The sequence below is a fragment of the Mastigoproctus giganteus genome, chromosome 6 (assembly GCF_048544385.1).
Source record: "Mastigoproctus giganteus isolate SK-2022 chromosome 6, ASM4854438v1, whole genome shotgun sequence".
In the NCBI taxonomy this organism is placed as follows: Eukaryota; Metazoa; Arthropoda; class Arachnida; order Uropygi; family Thelyphonidae; genus Mastigoproctus; species Mastigoproctus giganteus.
In genome coordinates, this window is record NC_143580.1 from 167,833,621 (window position 1) to 167,849,937 (window position 16,317).

The 16,317-nt window shown below is 38.4% G+C and overlaps 1 protein-coding gene across 1 annotated transcript in view; it reads right to left on the reverse strand.

Moving 5' to 3' along the window:
- Positions 1-9,847, reverse strand: part of Fibp (acidic fibroblast growth factor intracellular-binding protein) — a 156,791-nt gene extending 146,944 nt beyond the window's left edge. Inside the window, exon 1 of the mRNA XM_090376340.1 lies at positions 9,718-9,847. Within this exon, the coding sequence (XP_090232466.1) occupies positions 9,718-9,802 (85 nt within the window). The 5' untranslated portion in view covers positions 9,803-9,847. The remainder of the gene's footprint in view (positions 1-9,717) is intronic.
- Positions 9,848-16,317: the final 6,470 nt, after the last annotated feature.

The window sequence follows — 16,317 nt, forward strand, 5'->3', positions numbered from 1 at the left end:
AATATGATAAGATAGTAAAAAATGAACTTCCTAATTCATTTTACAAATATACATAGTTTCAGTTAAAATCTCAACACCTACAACTGCTAGGTCCACTTATTTTTTCTCACATTCTCAATTACCACTCATCTCACTTGTTCCAATGATTCCTTTTGCTTCAAAGGTGATAGTTGTTGTGCATATGTCAGATGGGATATTCCTATCAGATACATACTACTTACTCTGTAATCTTTTCTTTTAATCTCTTTACCCAATTCTGACAAATTCATCTTATGCTTGTATCGAGATCCCAACTCTCCAAATAAGTCTGAACATTTTGACTTCCACTTTTCTCCAATCTAACTTTCTCAACAGTGAAGTAATTTCTCTTGGTGATTTTAATGTTCGCAACTGCACCTAGTTTCAATTTTCAGATTGCATAGACTAAGCTAGTAGAAATGTTAACACATTTGCAATTACTAATGCCCTTACGCACGTGTTCATTTACCTAATGAAATACAAGACAACTGGAATACTGCGTTCAAGTATGCAGACTGCATCTAAAAAAAAGACATCAAGCTTCTTGAAAGGGTCCAAAAACGGGTAGCTCGCCTGGTGAGATCAGCAAAAGGGCATCCATACGAGGAAAGACTTTGAACATGTGGGTTGCAGTTTGGAAACTAGGCACCTTAGAGGGGACTTGATTCAGTGTTTAAGGGTCTGAGCAGCAGAAGTAAAATGAATGTGGATGAAATTTGCACAGTTATAAATGACTGTAAAATGCTAGTATAGAATCTGTATGGTGTGAGATTGTTAAAAGCAAAGATATAATGACAGTGTGAGTAATCTACAGGCCAAGTGATTAATGTTTTAAAGCTATACCATAATTCAGCTGTATTCGCTCTCTGTGAGATATCTACCCAGTTAATAGAGTTCATGTAGCACCTTAAGCCATTGTAATTTCCTTTCCTGAAATTATAACACTAATCTTTGCCTTTAACTACTGCTACTTCTCTCTTCATCATCCACTGTAGAACTCCGTAATCATTTCCTGCTACTGGTTCTCATACTCTAAGCCCTATTATGTAGGGCTTAGAATACATCCAGTTGATATAGATGAACAGTGCACTGTTGAGTCAGTTTGGTGTGACATAAGCACTGGGAAAGAAAAAATAAGAGTAGGAGTGTGTTATAGGCTTAATGCCTCGAATGAGTACAATGAACAATTGTACACAGAAATAGAGTGGGCGAGTAAATCAGAATGTCTTATAATGGGGGATTTTAACTTCCCAGATATTGACTGGAACTCATGGGTTGGTCACTCACACACTAGTAAGACTTTTGTGGATTTATTGGATGATTGTTTTCTGCAGCAGCATGTTTGAGAGGCAACCAGAGAGGGTAATACTCTTGATCTGGTTATCAGCAGTGATCATTCGTGTATTAAGAATTTGCAGATAAAGCAACCACTAGGTGACAGTGATCACAGTGTACTGATGTGGGATTTACTTAAAGATATAATTACCATCAAGAGTAAAGGAAAGGGTTTTTGCTTCCATAAAGGTGAGTACAGTGGTAGTAGTAGTGGCATGTGATGCAAGAAAGCAAGTGTGTGAGCTTATGCAGCATCAGCAAAAAAAAAAAAAAAAAATCACACCATTCCCTCCAAATGCCTGTCCAGTTCCTCCTTAAATTTATTCAACCTATCAACTTCCACAACGACAGATGGAAGTTTGTTCCAGCAATTAACCCGCTGGCTAAAGGCAAATTTCCGCACATCTATTCTACATGTCTCTTCTTAATTTGAATTTATGCCCCCTTAGGTTCATAATCTGAACAAGTGGAAGGATCCCATTAGAATTCAGCGTGCTCAACCCATTCAAGGCCTTATACACTTCAATCAGATCACTGCGCAGGTGCCTAGTCTCCAGCCACTGCAATTTGCAGAAATTAAGCCTCTCTTGGTAAGAGGATCCCTTCATTCCCCTCACCAATCTTGTTGCCCTTCTCTGTACACGCTCAAGTAAATCTACATCCTTCCTAAAATGAGGCCAGCAAACCTGTATGCAGTACTCAAGGCGTGGCCTGACCATTGCCTTATACAGAGGGACAATCACCTCCTTCTCCCTGCTAGCAAAATTCCTATATATCATTGACAAAACCCCATGACCTGCCCTGGCAGCCTGTCTGCATCGCTCAGAAAACTTCATATCTAACTGCACAATTACTCCCAGGTCTTCTTCATTTTCTACCACCTTAAGTGTAGTACTACACAGTTGGTACGTTTCTCTGGGGTTACTTCTACCCATATGCAGTACTTTGCATTTGTCAAGGTTAAACTTCAGTTGCCACTTCTTAGCCCATCTGCCCAAATTATCTAGATCCTGTTCCAGTAGCACACTGCCATTACTGTCATTAACAACCCTGCCAACCTTTGTATCATCTGCAAACTTCGACATTAAGCCTGATATACCTTCATCAATATCATTGATAAATATACAAAACAACAGTGGACCCAACAACGAACCCTGTGGGACATCACTAATAACATTAGTCCATGAAGAGCAACACCCATTGATTACCACCCTCTGTCTTCTCCCAGTTAACCATCCTTTTATCCATTGTAGCAACTTACCCTTAATACCATTCTGCTCCAATTTGTACAATAGTCTTCCATGCGCAACAGTGTCAAAAGCTTTCCTGAAATCCAAATATATGATATCAAAATTATTTTTTGCATCCAGTTCCTTTGTAACCACATCATAATATCCTATCAAATTTGTCAGACAAGACTTTCCCTTAACAAACCCATGCTGTGTCTGAATTATTGCTGCAGTTTTGTCTAGATGATCCTGCAATGCATCTTTAACCAGTGACTCCATTATTTTACCCGGAACAGAAGTTAAACTAACTGGTCTGTAACTACTCGTGTCACCCTTATATCCCCCCCCCCCGTGAATTGGGGATACATTTGCACATCTCCAGTCAGTGGGAACCTCCCCTGAATCCAAGGATGCTCTCATAATTATGGCTAATGGTTTGCTTAGTTGCTTTGCCGCCTCCTTTAATATAACTGGATAGATCCCATCCACCCCAGGTGCTTTTCTTATGTTTAACTTTGACAATTTCTCCTCCACTTTGCTTTCAGTTATTACAAAATCATTAAGTATCCTGCTACAATTTGATAACCTTCTGCCATTTTCAAACCTTAATAATTCCTCATATGTGAATGTAGAAGCATTCACATATGAGTTTGCAAACAAACTCATTCAGTTTGTTTGCTATCTGAGCAGGATCATCAACAGTCGAACCATCAATGTCAAGTGGACCAATCCCCTTCCTTTTAGAGTTTATATAAGTAAAGAAATCCTTGCTGTTTTTCTTAGCATCTTTTGCCAAGGATTTCTCGTAATCTGCCTTCGCCTGCCTAACCTCCTTTGTGACCTGATTACAGACTAGCTTATATCTGCCATAGGCTTCTGAATTGCGTGATAATTTATATGCATCCCATCCATTTTGCTTCTCTGTTACGAGTCTCATTAGTTCATTAGATAACCATTTAGGCCTAAACCTTGAACAATATTTCTTAATAGGTATGAAACGTTTAGTAGCTTCCACTATTAATTCCTTGAATGCTTCCCACTTAGAATTTACTGTTGGTAACATCGTCAGTTGATCCCACTGTACAAAATTTAAAAACTGTCGGAGACCACTGTAATCACCTTTATGGAAGCAAAAACTGTTCCCTTTACCCCTGATGGTAATTAAATCTTTAAGTAATTAAATCTTTTGGTCTCAGACAGTTTATAAATTCTGTACAGTGGGATCAACTGACGATGTTACCAACAGTAAATTCTAAGTGGGAAGCATTCAAGGAATGAATCGTGGATGCTACTAAAAGTTTCAGAAATATTGAAATTAAGAAATATTGTTCAAGGTTTAGGCCTAAAAGGTTATCAAATGAACTAATGAGACTCGTGACAGAGAAGAAAAATGCATGGGATGCACATAAATTATCAAGCGACTCAGAAGCCTATGGCAGATACAAGCTGGTCTGTAATCAGGTCACAAAGGAGGTTAGGCAAATTACGAGAAATTTTGGCAAAAGATGCTAAGAAAAACAGCAAGGATTTCTTTACTTATATAAACTCTAAAAGGAAGGGGATGAATCTGATTGGTCCACTTGATATCGATGGTTCCACTGTTGATGATCCTGCTCAGATAGCAAACAAACTGAATAAGTATTTTGCATCTACATTCACACATGAGGAGTTATTAAGGTTTGAAAATGGCAGAAGGTTATCAAATTGTAGCAGGGTGTTTAATGATTTTGTAATAACTGAGAGCAAAGTGGAGGAGAAGTTGTTGAAATTAAACATAAGAAAGGCACCTGAGGTGGATGGGATCTATCTAGTTATATTAAAGGAGGCGGCAAAGCAACTAAGCAAACCATTAGCCATAATTATGAGAGCATCCCTGGACTCAGGGGAGGTCCCCACGGACTGGAGATGTGCAAATGTATCCCCAATTCACAAAGGGGGGGGGATCTAAGGGTGACACGAGTAATTACAGACCAGTTAGTTTAACTTCTGTTCCGGGTAAAATAATGGAGTGGTTAAAGATGCACTGCAGGATCATCTAGACAAGACTGCAGCAATAATTCAGACACATCATGGGTTTGTTAAAGGAAAGTCTTGTCTGACAAATTTTATGGGATATGATGTGGTTACAAAGGAACTACATGCAAAAAATAATTTTGATATCATATATTTAGATTTCAGGAAAGCTTTTGACACTGTTGCGCATGGAAGACTGTTGTACAAATTGGAGCAGAATGGTATTAAGGGTAAATTGCTACAATGGATAAAAGGATGGTTGAGTGGGAGAAGACAGAGGGTGGTAATCAATGGGTGCTGCTCTTCGTGGACTAATGTTATTAGTGGAGTCCCACAGGTTTCGGTGTTGGTTCCTCTGTTGTTTTGTATATTTATCAATGATACTGATGAAGGTACATCAGGCTTAGTGTCGAAGTTTGAAGATGATACAAAGGTTGGCAGGGTTGTTAATGATAGTAATGGCAGTGTGCTACTGCAACAGGATCTAGATAATTTGGGCAGATGGGCTAAGAAGTGGCAACTGAAGTTTAACCTTAACAAATGCAAAGTACTGCATATGGGTAGAAGTCACCCCAGAGAAACATACCAACTGTGTGGTACTACACTTAAGGTGGTAGAAAGTAATTGTGCAGTCAGATATGAAGTTTTCTGAGCGATGCAGACAGGCTGCCAGGGTAGGTCATGGGGTTTTCTCAATGATATATAGGAATTTTGCTAGCAGTGAAAAGGAGGTGATTGTCCCTCTGTATAAGGCAATGGTCAGGCCTCGCCTTGAGTACTGCGTACAGGTCTGGAGGCCTCATTTTAGGAAGGATGAAGATTTGCTTGAGCGTGTACAGAGAAGGGCAACAAGATTGGTGAGAGGAATGAAGGGATCCTCTTACCAAGAGAGGCTTAAGTCTGCAAATTGCAGTGGCTGGAGACTAGGCACCTGCACGGTGATCTGATTGAGGTGTATAAGGCCTTGAATGAGTTGAGCATGCTGAATTCTGATGGGATCCTTCCACTTGTTCAGATTACAAACCTAAGGGGGCATAAATTCAAATTAAGAAAGGACAGATGTAGAATAGATGTGCGTAAATTTGCCTTTAGCCAGCAGGTGGTTAATTACTGGAACAAACTTCCATCTGTCGTTGTTTAAGTTAATAGGTTAAATAAATTTAAGGAGGAACTGGACAGGCATTTGGAGGGAATGGTGTGATTTTTTTTTTTTTTTTTTTTTTGGCTGATGCTGCATAAGCTCATACACTTGCTTTCTTGCATCACATGCCACTACTACTACTATGTCATCAGGTTCATGGGTGAACTTCTACATGCAAATGGAATGGGCAAGTAAGCATGAATATCTTATGGGTGATTTTAATTTGCCTCTATCTAATTGATCGGAGAAAATGGGATGGAAACTCTACATGGGGTTAATTTTTAAATCAACCAGATGATTGTTATTTGTATAAACATGTCAGGTAAAGTATTAGAGAAAATAATATTCTAAACCTGATCATCACCCATGAACCTGATGACATAATAGGGGTTAGAGTACAATAGCCGGTAGCAGGAAGTGATAATGGAGTTCTAAAGTGGACGATGAAGAGAGAAGTAGCAGTAGTTAAAGGCAAAGGATAGGGTTATAATTTCAGAAACAGAATTTACAATGGCTTAAAGTGCTACATAGCCTCTATTAACTGGGTAGCAATTTCAAAATTATTCCCTAAATCTAGCTACAAATTGATCTGTAATAGTGCCACAGAAAAGATTGGGCTGACAAATGCAGATTATGAGAAATTGCTGGCAAAAAGTTGGATAAGGAATTCTTATTCCTTATCCAACTATATATATGCGAAGAAGAGAAGGACAAATCAGATCGGACCCTTATGTAATGGACATGGGATAGTATTAGATAGTCACCACCTCTGTTGACCCAGTCAGCAGAGGTGGCCAATGCAATGATGAGTCAGTTTTGTATGACATAAGTACTGGAAAAACAAAAATAAGGATAGGAGTGTATTATAGACCTAATGACTGTGATGAAAATAACAAAGAAATATACAGACAAATAGATTAGGCCAGTAAATCAAATTATCATATAATGGGGGATTTTAACTTTGAAAATAGTGACTGAAATCATGTGTTGGTGACTCGCACATTAAAAAGAATTTGGTGGATTTATTTCCCTTGTTGCCTCTCTGACATTACATCAGTAACGTTAGAGGGGCAACAAGGGAAAGCACAGTAACATTAGAGTTGACAGTAATTTTAGAATTGCCTAACATTACATCAGTAATGTTAGAGAGGTAACAAGGGAAACCAATACTCTTGAACTATTTTATCAGCAGATAAAAGAACCACTAGGTGGCAGTGTTCACTGTGTATTGATGTAGGATTTGCTTAAAGATGTAACTGCTATCGGGGGTAAAGGAAAGGCGTTTTGCTTTCATAAAAAGGTCTGGGACAGTTGGTCTATGGGTCTGGGACAGTTTTTAAATTCTATATTGTGAAACCAAAGATGATGCTACCAACAGTAAATTTTAAATGGGATGCATTCAGGAGTAATCATAGAAGCTACTAAGCTTTTTTATACCAACTAAGAAATACTATTCAAGGCATTGACCTAAATGAATATCAGAGAAATTAATGAGACTCTTGGCAGAGAAGAAAAATGCATGGCATGAATATAAATTATCGGGTGTTACAGAAGACTATGGTAGATAAAAACTAGTCTTCAATCAAGTTATAAGTGAGGTTAGGCAAGCTAAGGCAGGTTATGAGAAGTCATTGGCAAAGGATGCAAAGACTTCTTTATGTAAATACTAAAAGGAAAAGGAAGTACACATCAACCAACTTGAGATCAATGGTTTAATTGCTAGTGATCCTACTCAGGCTGCTAATAAACTAAATAAGTATTTTGTTTAGTGAAGTGGATGTCAGAAGTTCATCAAATTCTAACAGTGAGGTAAAAGATTTAGTGATAACTGAGAGGGCAGTGGAAGAGAAATTGTTGAAGCTAAATATAAAAAAGGCATCTGGGGCATATAGGATCTATCCAATTATATTAAGAGAGGCAGCAAAACAGGTAAGCACTTATCCATAATGTGAGATCATACTTGGATTCAGTGAGGGGTACCTACGTATTAGAATTATTTGAACTTCTCCCAATTCAAAAGGAAACAAAGGCTGACATGAGTAAGTGAAGACCTGTTAGCTTAACTTGTTTCAGGGAAATAATTGCCACTGGTTCAAGAAGTAATGCAGGACCAGTAAAGACAGGGACGTAGTTATACTGCCACCAAAGCATGGATTTGTTAAAAGACAATCTTGTCTGAACAACTGAACAGTATGACGCAGTAAGAAAGAAACTGAATGCAAAAATAATTTTAATATCACATACTTGGATTTCAGAAATTATTTTGATTCTGGTGCACAGACTGCTGTGCAAACTGGGGCGATGTAGCATTAAAGGGAAGTTACTACTATGGATAAAGGGATGATTGAGTGGGAGAAGACAGACTGGTTATCAATGGATGCTGGTCTTCTTGGAATAATGTGCACTTAATGGAGTCCACCAGCATTCAGTATGAGACCCACATTTATTAATGATATTGATGAAGGTATATCAGGTTTAATGTGTAAGCCTGCAAACAACAAAAAAATTGGCAGTGTGGTTAATGACATTAATCAAGATATATCACAGCAACAAGATCTAATTAAGTGGACTGGCTGAAAAATGACAAATGAGTAATAACATTGTACAAACGTAAGGTACTGTAAATGGGTAGTAGTAAAACCTGATTAACATACCAACTATGAGGCATTACACTTAGAATGGTGGAAAATGAAAAAGAGCAGGGGGAATTGTCAGTCAGGTATGAAGTTCTCTGAGTAGTGCAGGCAGGCTACCAGGTCAGTTTCTGGAGTTTTGTCAACGATATACAGATATTTTGCTAGCAGGGATAAGGAGGTGGTTATCCCACCATATAAAGCAATGGTTAGACCACACCACGTCGGGAGGGCTCATTTTAGAAAGGATGTAGATCGGTTGGAACAAGTGCAAAGAAGGACAAGATTGGTGAGGGGGAAAGAGTGCTCTTACCAAGACAGGATTCAATTCTGCAATGCAGCATTTGGAGGCGAGGCATCTGTGAGGAGATCTGATCAAGATGTTTAAGGCCTTGAATGGATTGAATAAGCTCAATGCTGATGGAATCTTTCCTCTTGCTGAGACTGCACAAATGATTGTTGTTGTTATTTAGTTTTTAGGAGCATTAGCAACTAAGACCATGTTGCTCCGTGGATATGCAATGGTCATTCCCTGACCTTTCCGCATCCTCCGTATTTGGTGATCATGGGCTCGACCCCCAGTCTAATCAAGAAGCATGTGCTATGCACTGCTGCTCCTGCCCACCAAGGCACCCTGCACAAATGAGGGGACATAAATTCAAATTAAGGAAGGGTGGTTGTAGAATTGATGTATGGGATTTTGCCTTCAACCAGCAAGTAGCTGATTGACAGAACAAGCTCCCATCTGCTGTAGAGTAGTTTGAATAAATTCAAGGAAAAACTAAACAAACTTTTGGAAGGGATGGACTTTTTTTTGTGTGGTAATTTTTTTTTTTTTTTTTTTTTGCTGATGCTGTATAAGCTTGCATTATTTTCCACCAGTAAGCCTAATTATGGATGCAAAATTTGAATATAGTACGTACAGAAAGAGAGACAACAGTTGTGGTGGGTGCTGGGTATAGACCAATGACTGTAATTGCAATGAATACAACAAACAACTATGCAGGCAAATTTTATATGCATAACTCCCACTTTGGCTTTTCGTAATTCTGTAGTCTTGTAGCTGGATTTCGTTAGTTAGGATCCCGTCGAACCAAGAGCAATTTTAAGTTTTTTTTTTTTTTTTTTTTTTTTCACATCATGGTTAAGTAATGACTCTCCAACGATGACTGCCACGCTTTCAACACCAGTAAATTCTAGTTTTTCGTCCATTAAACAAGTAAAGCGACACCGAAATGGTACAGGCAACTACAAACACACTATACTACGACCTGGTAACCACAATGCTCGGCCTCTTAACACAAACGAATAGTAAACCTGTGACCTCTCGCGAAAATGTTTAACATACCAGTATTGCCCTCTAGCCATAACTGATAAACTTCAGGATCGACTAAGGTATGATTTCCCACAAGTATATCGACATCAGCAAACATTGTTTTACTGTGGTAGTTCGAATTATATGAATAAATAGCAGCATACTAACATTTTATGGAGTGTATCAATGCGCCCACAGAGTGTTTTAGGGTATGTATCAATGCGCCCCCAGAGTGTTTTAGGGTATGTATCAATGCGCCCACAGAGTGTACAGTACTGTATAGCACAGAGTAGTAACATAGCAGTATAGTAGTAGTAGTGGCATTTGATGCAAGAAAGCAAGTGTATGAGCTTATGCAGCATCAGCCAAAAAAAAAAAAAAATCACACCATTCCCTCCAAATGCCTGTCCAGTTCCTCCTTAAATTTATTCAACCTATCAACTTCCACGACAGATGGAAGTTTGTTCCAGCAATTAACCACCCGCTGGCTAAAGGCAAATTTCCGCACATCTTTTCTTAATTTGAATTTATGCCCCTTAGGTTTGTAATCTGAACAAGTGGAAGGATCCCATCAGAATTCAGCGTGCTCAACAGAGTGGAGTATTTTATGGTGTATCAATGAAGTGTTTAATAACAGTTCACGAATTAACATAAAATGTTATTAACAATTGTTAATAACATTTTGTAGTTATCTAAGGTGAAAAAAATTTTTTTTCTTTGAATTTGAATTATATTCACATGGTAGTAGTGGATGTTTTGCTACGCTGCGTCTGTGCTGCACGCTATAGTCCATTTTATTTCCAGATACAGTATATAAGCATTGCCGTTGCTTTGTTTGTTTAGTAGTTCTGTTTTTTCCATGTGCTTCCTGTTCCATTATTTTTACACTGCATAAGGACTACCGCTATTATTCTTATTACTAGCCATATAGTGCAAGGAAGCCTGAGGCTTATGCTGCACCAGCTAAACTAAATTTCAGAGTTACCCTGAGAGAGGGAAGTAGAAGGGAATCACCAGGAAAGAGAAGAATGATGATATCCAGCTCAAGACTATGCAAATATATTGCTTCGGCAGCTTGATGGGGGCATCATTCTGTTGTGGCATTTATTTGTTTAGCGTTCGAAATGCAGTGTCCCCCTGACTATTATGGCCTCGTGGTCCTCCGACGAGATGGGGCATGGCAGTCTTCTGTCCAATTCGATATTATTTTCAGTTTTTTCTACTTATCTGTTTGTAATGTTGGCAGATTACGATTGCATATAGTGATATTTCACGTAATTCGGAAACTGGTGCTTAGACGAATGGGCGCCACTAAATTTCTTTTGTTTTGAACCTTTTTTTCTAAATTGATTAGGATTGTTTCTCCAACAGTACTCTATTCCCCAATTGATTCAGGAGTATTGTGTTATCGAAACTGCAATAGTAGCTTCTTTTCAAAAGTCCTCGAGTAAGCTCAGATTGATTAAAAATCACCTTAGATCAACAACTGGGCAAGAACGACTAACCAATATATGAATTGTATCCATTGAAACTCACGATGAACGAAATATAAATTAGGATAAAATTGCGTATTTCGCGTCGGCAAAAGGGAGACAAATTCAATTAAAATAATACATCTCCATTGCCCATGTTCAGTTTATTTTCACTTGAAATGGTTTTTAACAAATGTACTACCATACTTTTCGGATAGTTTAATACTGGCACTTTTTTTTTTTTTTTTTTTTTTTTTTGGCACAGTCCGCAACAGTACAGCGTACCGGCACCTTTTGTGATGTGTGACATTTGGATGCCGTGCACTCCGAAATTTGTAATATTCCGTAAATTTTTTTCACATGTTTACCTACTCTTCAAATAAGCTTAATTATTTAACTAAATTTGCATTTTTCACTGTGTTAAGATATTTTCTATATAAAACTGTATAACCATTTTATAATTCTAAATTACTCAGTCGGACCTCGGTTTAACGAAGTCTAGCGAATCATTTTGAATTCCCCATGGAAGTTACATTTAAAATAGTTTCTGTTGAGCGAAAATGTTCATATAGCAAACAGATTAGGAGAGAATTAACTCGGTACGCTACGCACTGTTCGCATTTCTAGCCTTCAGTCAATTTAGGCAATTAGTGCTGCTGCGCGAATTAAGAGGGCTAACGGGATTACCATTTTGCAACTTAGTGGTACTGGTAAAACCTATTCGACCAACTATCCCACATACGGAGAAGTCGCGCTGGTCAGCAGATCAAGGGGTATTCCCAATGGGCTCTGGTCTACCTTCTACTGCAGCGGTGTCCAAACTTTTCCCGTACAGAGGCCATATTCAAAAAAAAATTCAGTTAGATTTCTTTAGTGTGTTACATTATTATTATTTTTTTTTTTTTTTATCTGTATGGTGCAAGGAAGCCTGAGGATTATGCTGGACCAGCCAAAAAAAATTCCCGAGTAACCCTGAGAGAGAGAGAGAGAGAGAGAGAGATATTGACAGAAGTAGAAAGGAATCGCCAAAAAAGAGAAGAATGATGATATCCAGCTCGGGACCCTAGGTGTGCCAAGCCCATACTTACCAGATTTGAGCCCCTCCCTGGGGTTTATATCTCGTTGCATGTAAGAGTAAAATTGAAAATATTCGAAACTTTTATTAAGTACAATTACGTTTAATGAGAATTTTTTTGATAATTAACAAAATTTTTAAATGCTGTTTTAGTTCACTTTCTGGGTGGGCTGTAGGTTGGACACCGCTGTGAATCAACTGTAAGCTCCCCGTTCGAGAATTAGGGAGCGTGATTTACTTTTACCCCGACAAATAATCATCTGTTGTTTCGCGGAAGTGCGTTATCCACATTTTTTCCGGAAATTCTCCCTATCTTTGTTTTCATGGTCACAGTACCTGAATATCCGAATAACACTGACATTTTGGACAGTTTCAAAAGAAAAGAAAAAAAATTCAAATTTAAGAACTAGTGACAATACCGATGACAAGAGAAGGACAACGAAGGTATTAAACCTTCTAAACATGAATTGTTGGCATTTGGTGAAAATGAAGTTAGAAAATTATCAATTAGGTTACAGTTAAATGAAAGAGATAGTTCGTGGATTTCGGGAATACCTAATTGAAAAGACGGTTTCGTAAGAACTGAAGCATTTGATGGACGCTCTGAGTACGATCCAATTTCATCGAGTGAATGTGAACGAGGATTTTCACAAATGAATCTGATCGCCAGCCCAATCAGAACTTCGTTGATAACAAAAACAGTTTCTTCCCTACTGTTTCTTAAAATTGTAGGCCCGCCGCTTACCCGCTTCGATCCAGCAAAATACTGTATGTCGATTCGTGGCTGTTTCGGAAACGTCATTCAGCAAGAGACACACATAGAGGAAGAAAAGAAGTCGGCACAGGGTGTCGGATGAGAACTTAATAAAAATTTGGAACATTCTACAAAAACTTCATGAAATTATTTTTACTTATTATTTTTAGGGTCCGTAGTCTAACGAAGAACCCTTATAATGTCACTCGGTTGTCCGTCTGTCACAGCATTATCTCTGGAACCACTCAACTTATTGACTTGAAATTTTTGGGTTTGAACATGATGTGAGCCAACATAACGCCATATTGATCGTTGTTGACAAAAATTTGTTTAAGAAATGGGGGGGGGGAAGTTTTCCACAACCTGTACACCGTTGGAAAGGGTTCAACGAGTAGGTTTAAAATATAATCTTAAAATATTTTTTTAATTAAAAACGGCGGCGCCAGACAGGAAAATATGAGTAAATTTTATCTATTTTCGTCGCTATGCATTTGTTTTATTCGATGCTTATAGAGGGAAAACTATTCCGATTGAAATCTCTCATTTACTTTTTGTGTTAAAATTAAAAAAAAAAAATTTTATTGCACTTCTTTGTACTAAGTAACTCTCCTTTTGGTGACAAAAAGATTGCTAAATAGTTAGTTTTTTTTTTTGGTAGTTGTTGGCGCATCGGCTTCTGTGGCCATAGTGCACCTCCCAAGGTTTTTGCAGTACTTTGATACAAGCCCGAGGCGGGAATCGAACCCGCGACCTTTGGGTTGCCAGGCAGGCACTTTACCCACCTGGCTAGCCCGGTCGGCAAATAGTTAGTTAATAATTCTATAAAGGTCATTTATAAATATTGCGACGAGAAGTATTTTTAACAATTTTCAAAGCTGGAGTTGTCCTGACAAGGAGGTACTCAGGGAGGCGGTGGTGGGAAGGTACCTGCGTGGGATCTTGCACTGCTCTCACCTGCCATTCGCTTTCTCCCCGCAAGACTTTAATCGCTTCTACAAGAAGTCGAAGTCGCTTCTTCCACCCTTATCATTCACAACTGGAAAGACTCAAATAGACAATATTTTCGTTAGTTCCTCAGTTTTAGCCAAGCCGGGGTACTAGAAACTTTTTTTCAGTTACCATAAAACTCTCTGGCGCCTCCGTAGCCAGGTGGGCAGGAGCAGCAGTGCATAGCACATGCTTCTTGATTAGACCGGGGTTCGAGCCCGTGAACCACCAAATACGAAGGATGCGGAAAGGTCAGGGGATGACCACCGCATATCCCCGGAGCAATATGGCCTTAGTTGCTAATGCTCCTAAATAACAACAACATAAAGCTCTCTATTTGAGATACTGTACTAGCGACCATGCGTGACTACAGCCCTTCATCCTGTGTGCCCGGCACTCAGTAGTTGACAGATTTATTTACTTATTTTTTTTATATACTTGAATAATAAATTTATGCTTAATAAACTGTGTTAATATACTAAATTTTTTGTTCTTATTCCAAAAACATTACTACTAAAGTAATAATATCAAGAGAAGAAAAAAAAAATTAGAGTACTTTTCATACCCTTTTAATTTTCAATTTTTCGTGATAGCAAAGAATGAGCACCGGCACCTATTTTTTTACAAAAAAAAACACTGACTGTATATATAGTAGTATGTACATGTATATAGTGTACTACTGTATTTCTATCTATATATGCATGTATATACATGCATATATAAATAGAAAGTTATTAGTAGCCATACGGTACAAGGAAGCCTGAGGCTTACTGCACCAGCCAAAAAAAATTCCCGAGTTACCCCCTACCCCCCGTGTGTGTGTGTGTGAGAGAGAAGTAGAAAGGCATCACCAAGAAAGAGAAGAATGATGATATCCAGCTCAGGACCCTGGGTTAGCCAAGCCCATACTCACCAGATGTTAGCCCCCAGGGTTAAATTAAAATCATTGGATCTATAGCATTAAGTACTATATGTATTTTTTATTTAATTCACCTTTTCCAGGTGTAATAATTCACAAATTATTACAAATATATTTGTAATAATATATACAAATAATCACAAAATATACTCATATTATTATTTTCGGGCAATACAAAATATTATTACTTGAAAATAATAATTACCTATTTCCATTATCGTTTTTATAACTATCTACTTTTATTATCAAATTCTTATGTAGTCAGGAAATTGTTTTTATTCTTTCTGAAAACGGAAAAATAAGTTATTGCGAGTACGCAATAATAGCAGATATAGTGAGTGTCGCGCATGCTCCGTGACAATTCCCAACATATCGGCAGATACAGGGGCAACCGGCGGTAAGAGTGAGTGTCACGCATGCTCAGCAAATCGAAACCGCTCGTTAGAATACGACCACGACAGGTTGGCGCTGGAGGTGACGTGGGAGCCGTGACTCACGACACTAAAGTGCAGGATTACCCATAAGTATTGGTGCCTTGAGTGACAGGAGTTTAAGCTCGTGACTGCTAAATACAGCGATATTTCTTGTATTCTGTCTATCTCGTGAACTCCTCTGACCTTTATTTTTTATTAAATCCATTATTTGGGTACCACTTGTCTCCGCGTAGTGGGCGTGGTTGTAGGACGAAGTAATTGTACGGTTCAGTTCAGTGATTGGGTGATTATTATGAAGGCTTTTTCTTTCTTATTGTTTTGTGTCGTCGAGAAGGGGATGTTTAGCTTAGATAGGGTGTTTATCTTCCCCCATCCCAGAATGATAAAATCGGAAAAGGAGTTCTCGATTTAAAAACAGTGGCAAGTGGGCGGGAAAAGCAGTGAGTGGCACCTGCCAATCACTGCTTTGTTTCTGTCCGTTTGTCGAAATACGGACTGGTACCCAAGATCTAGACTTTACCCAATTGAAATGTTGTTAAGCCTATGTGACGAGTTTTACAATTGCACGATATAAGGGTGGCCAACAGTCCTGGGCGCCTCCGTAGCCAGGTGGGCAGGAGCAGCAGTGCGTAGCACACGCTTCTTAATTAGACGGGGTTCGAACCCGTGACCACCAAATACGGAGGATGCTGAAAGGTCAGGAAATGACCACCCCATATCCCCGGAGCAATATGGCCTTAGTTGCTAATGCTCCTAAAAACCAAATAACAAACAAACCAACAGTCCCGATTGATTGATTTTATGTATTTTTAATTAATTCTTATTGAATCTAACGGATGTGTTAAAAATTAAGTCTAATAACAAGAGAAAAATAAGTCTAAAGGCATTTTGTTCGTCATTGAGTAATAAAGAAAATAAAATGGCTGTTGATAAAAAAAAAAATGGGTGCAATTTTTCTCAATTTCCGGAGGCAAATAATATGTCTCAAATTG